This window comes from Geospiza fortis, unplaced genomic scaffold, assembly GCF_000277835.1.
Source record: "Geospiza fortis unplaced genomic scaffold, GeoFor_1.0 scaffold157, whole genome shotgun sequence".
NCBI classification, from domain to species: Eukaryota; Metazoa; Chordata; class Aves; order Passeriformes; family Thraupidae; genus Geospiza; species Geospiza fortis.
In genome coordinates, this window is record NW_005054314.1 from 1417983 (window position 1) to 1420164 (window position 2182).

Below are 2182 nucleotides of genomic sequence, written 5' to 3' on the forward strand. Positions count from 1 at the left end.
CACCTCTCTCCCCATCTCTTTGCCTTCAGCAGCTCCCACCCTCCTCCAAACCAGCTCCTCCAGGACATTCTGTCCGCCTCCAAAATCTCCCTGGCACCTCTGTTGCCCCGTTCTCCCCATCCCCCTCCTCCCTGAGGCGCAGGTGACAGTCCCCGGCAGCCACTCCGACACCGCCCCCGGCCCAGCGCTGCATTTCTCGGCACTCCGAGATCCCTGCTCCGGTGGCAATGCCTGTTGCTGCCTGTGCCCTATTCCATGGAGACAGCAATCATCTGCAATCTCCGTGTCCATGGCCAAGGAGCAAAAACAGGCCCTCAACCTCTGTTTTCCACATCCCATCCGCAAAATGGGGATAAAAGCATCTTCCCAGGAGGCTTCGTAATTGCTTGTAAATCACTCTAATGCCCTAGGCTGAAAGAGGTGCTAAGTAAAAATAATGTAATTATTTCAAGAGTATTTCATCAACTTAAAAGAAACGAATACTATCTCTGCTTTAAAACCCCCACACTTTCACTGGATAAGATCCTAATGACCAGCTTCTCCCAGGAGAGAAGGGAAAGTGAACACTGACAGCCATGCAAGAGCCTGGCTGCAACCGATTCCACTTCCCGAGCTTCGGGAAGACAACACTTGCCCCAGGGCCAGCCTGGCCAGCAGATCCAGCTGTGGGCACAGCTGTGGGCACAGCTGCCGGCGGGCTGGCTGGGGCGGGCACCGGCACCGGTACCGGGCGGCAGAGGAGAGCGCAGCCCCGGCCAGCCCGGGGCAGCTGCCAGAGCTCTCTGTCTCCCGCTGCGCCCATTTATCAGCCCAGCCGGTGAGCGGCTTTCAGCCACGCTCAGGAGCGGAGAGGGAGGAATGGTGCCTTGGCACCGCGCAGCCATGCGGGGGCTGGCGCACAGGTCCCCGTGTCCCCGAGCCTTCGGGCACGGTCCCAGCCCGGGGCAAGGCAGCCTTTCCCCGCCCTTGAACAGGGCCTGGCTCTCTGGCGCAGGAAGGGTCACCGCTCCCATTGGAAAGGGGCCAGGAGAATGAGCAGGTGGATGGTGCCGAGTTCAGGCTGGGACAGAGGTGTAAAACGAGCCCCGCTGTTCCTCGAGAGCTGCGTGGACACGGCCAGGGACGGGCGGCCCCGCACGCTGGAGCTGCTCCAGCAGTGGAGTGCAGCACCCAGCCCGGTTCCCCAGTGCATCATCTCCTGCCTGTGATTCACTGACGGAGGAAAATCTGAGCCTCCCCAGCCCCGGCGTGCAGGGTGGCAGGGCAAGGTGTGCCTCTGGATTGTGTCTGACAGGCTGTGGGTAGCTCTTAAACCTGGGGCTGTGAACTCCTGTCTGCTCTCGGGGATAAATATAGACCTGCCCGCCCCTCTCACTACCCCTTCCACCGCAAAAGAGATTTCGCAATTTAACCCCGGCCCCGCTGTGACTGACAAGCACACATTGACCGACGCTTCTCGCCGTCGGAATCCCCAGCGATTTCTTAATGTTTATTCACAGCTACTCGGTCTCCTGGGGGAACAGCCTGGCTTCCCCATGTAGGGCTTTGGCTGGCAGAGATGGGAGCTCAAATATGAGGCAGGATGCGGTGAGGGTGCTCCAAAGGGCACCAGATGCCAGAGGAATCAAGATAGGATCCTGCTGCGTTGAGCTTACCCCCGCTAGGAAAACAAGTTATTTTTTGATCCACTCCTGGACAGCAAGGCTCTGCAGGGTAGGGAGGGAAAGCAGCGTTGCTCCCCAGAGTCTCAGCACAGCTGCTGTTTTAGGGGGTCCTGTAGGGCTGGGGAGGGAGCTCTGTCTGTCCGTGAGCCTCTCAGAGCCAGCACAACACAGCACCCACCCTCACAGTGCTGCTGTGCTAACACTCACATTTTTTTGTGTTTCCCACCCAAGAATGGCCAGCAACACCAGTACCAGTGATGTGGAGGGCCAGCTCAGGAGCCCCAGCCAGAAGGTGGTGAGTATTTTGGGGGCTACTGGCCTCATTTCACAAGGTGAGGTGGGAGCTCTTGCAAGGACCTGCTTTGTGGCTGATGGATTTGTAACTTTGCTTTAGGAAATGCTGATTTGTCTCTTAGGCAGAGCACTTTGTATGGGAGGGGAGGTAAAGGGCCATGCCAGCTCTGGCCACTGGTGCTGGGTGGGGAGGGGGACTGGAAGGGACAGGAACACAGGGCAGG

General features: G+C 58.7%; 1 protein-coding gene across 1 annotated transcript in view; it reads right to left on the reverse strand.

Annotated features, from left to right (window-relative positions):
• TMEM255A (transmembrane protein 255A) overlaps positions 1–193 on the reverse strand; it is a 25368-nt gene extending 25175 nt beyond the window's left edge. The window contains exon 1 of the mRNA XM_014306586.2: positions 98–193. Coding sequence (XP_014162061.2) covers positions 98–193 — 96 coding nt within the window. The remainder of the gene's footprint in view (positions 1–97) is intronic.
• Positions 194–2182: the final 1989 nt, after the last annotated feature.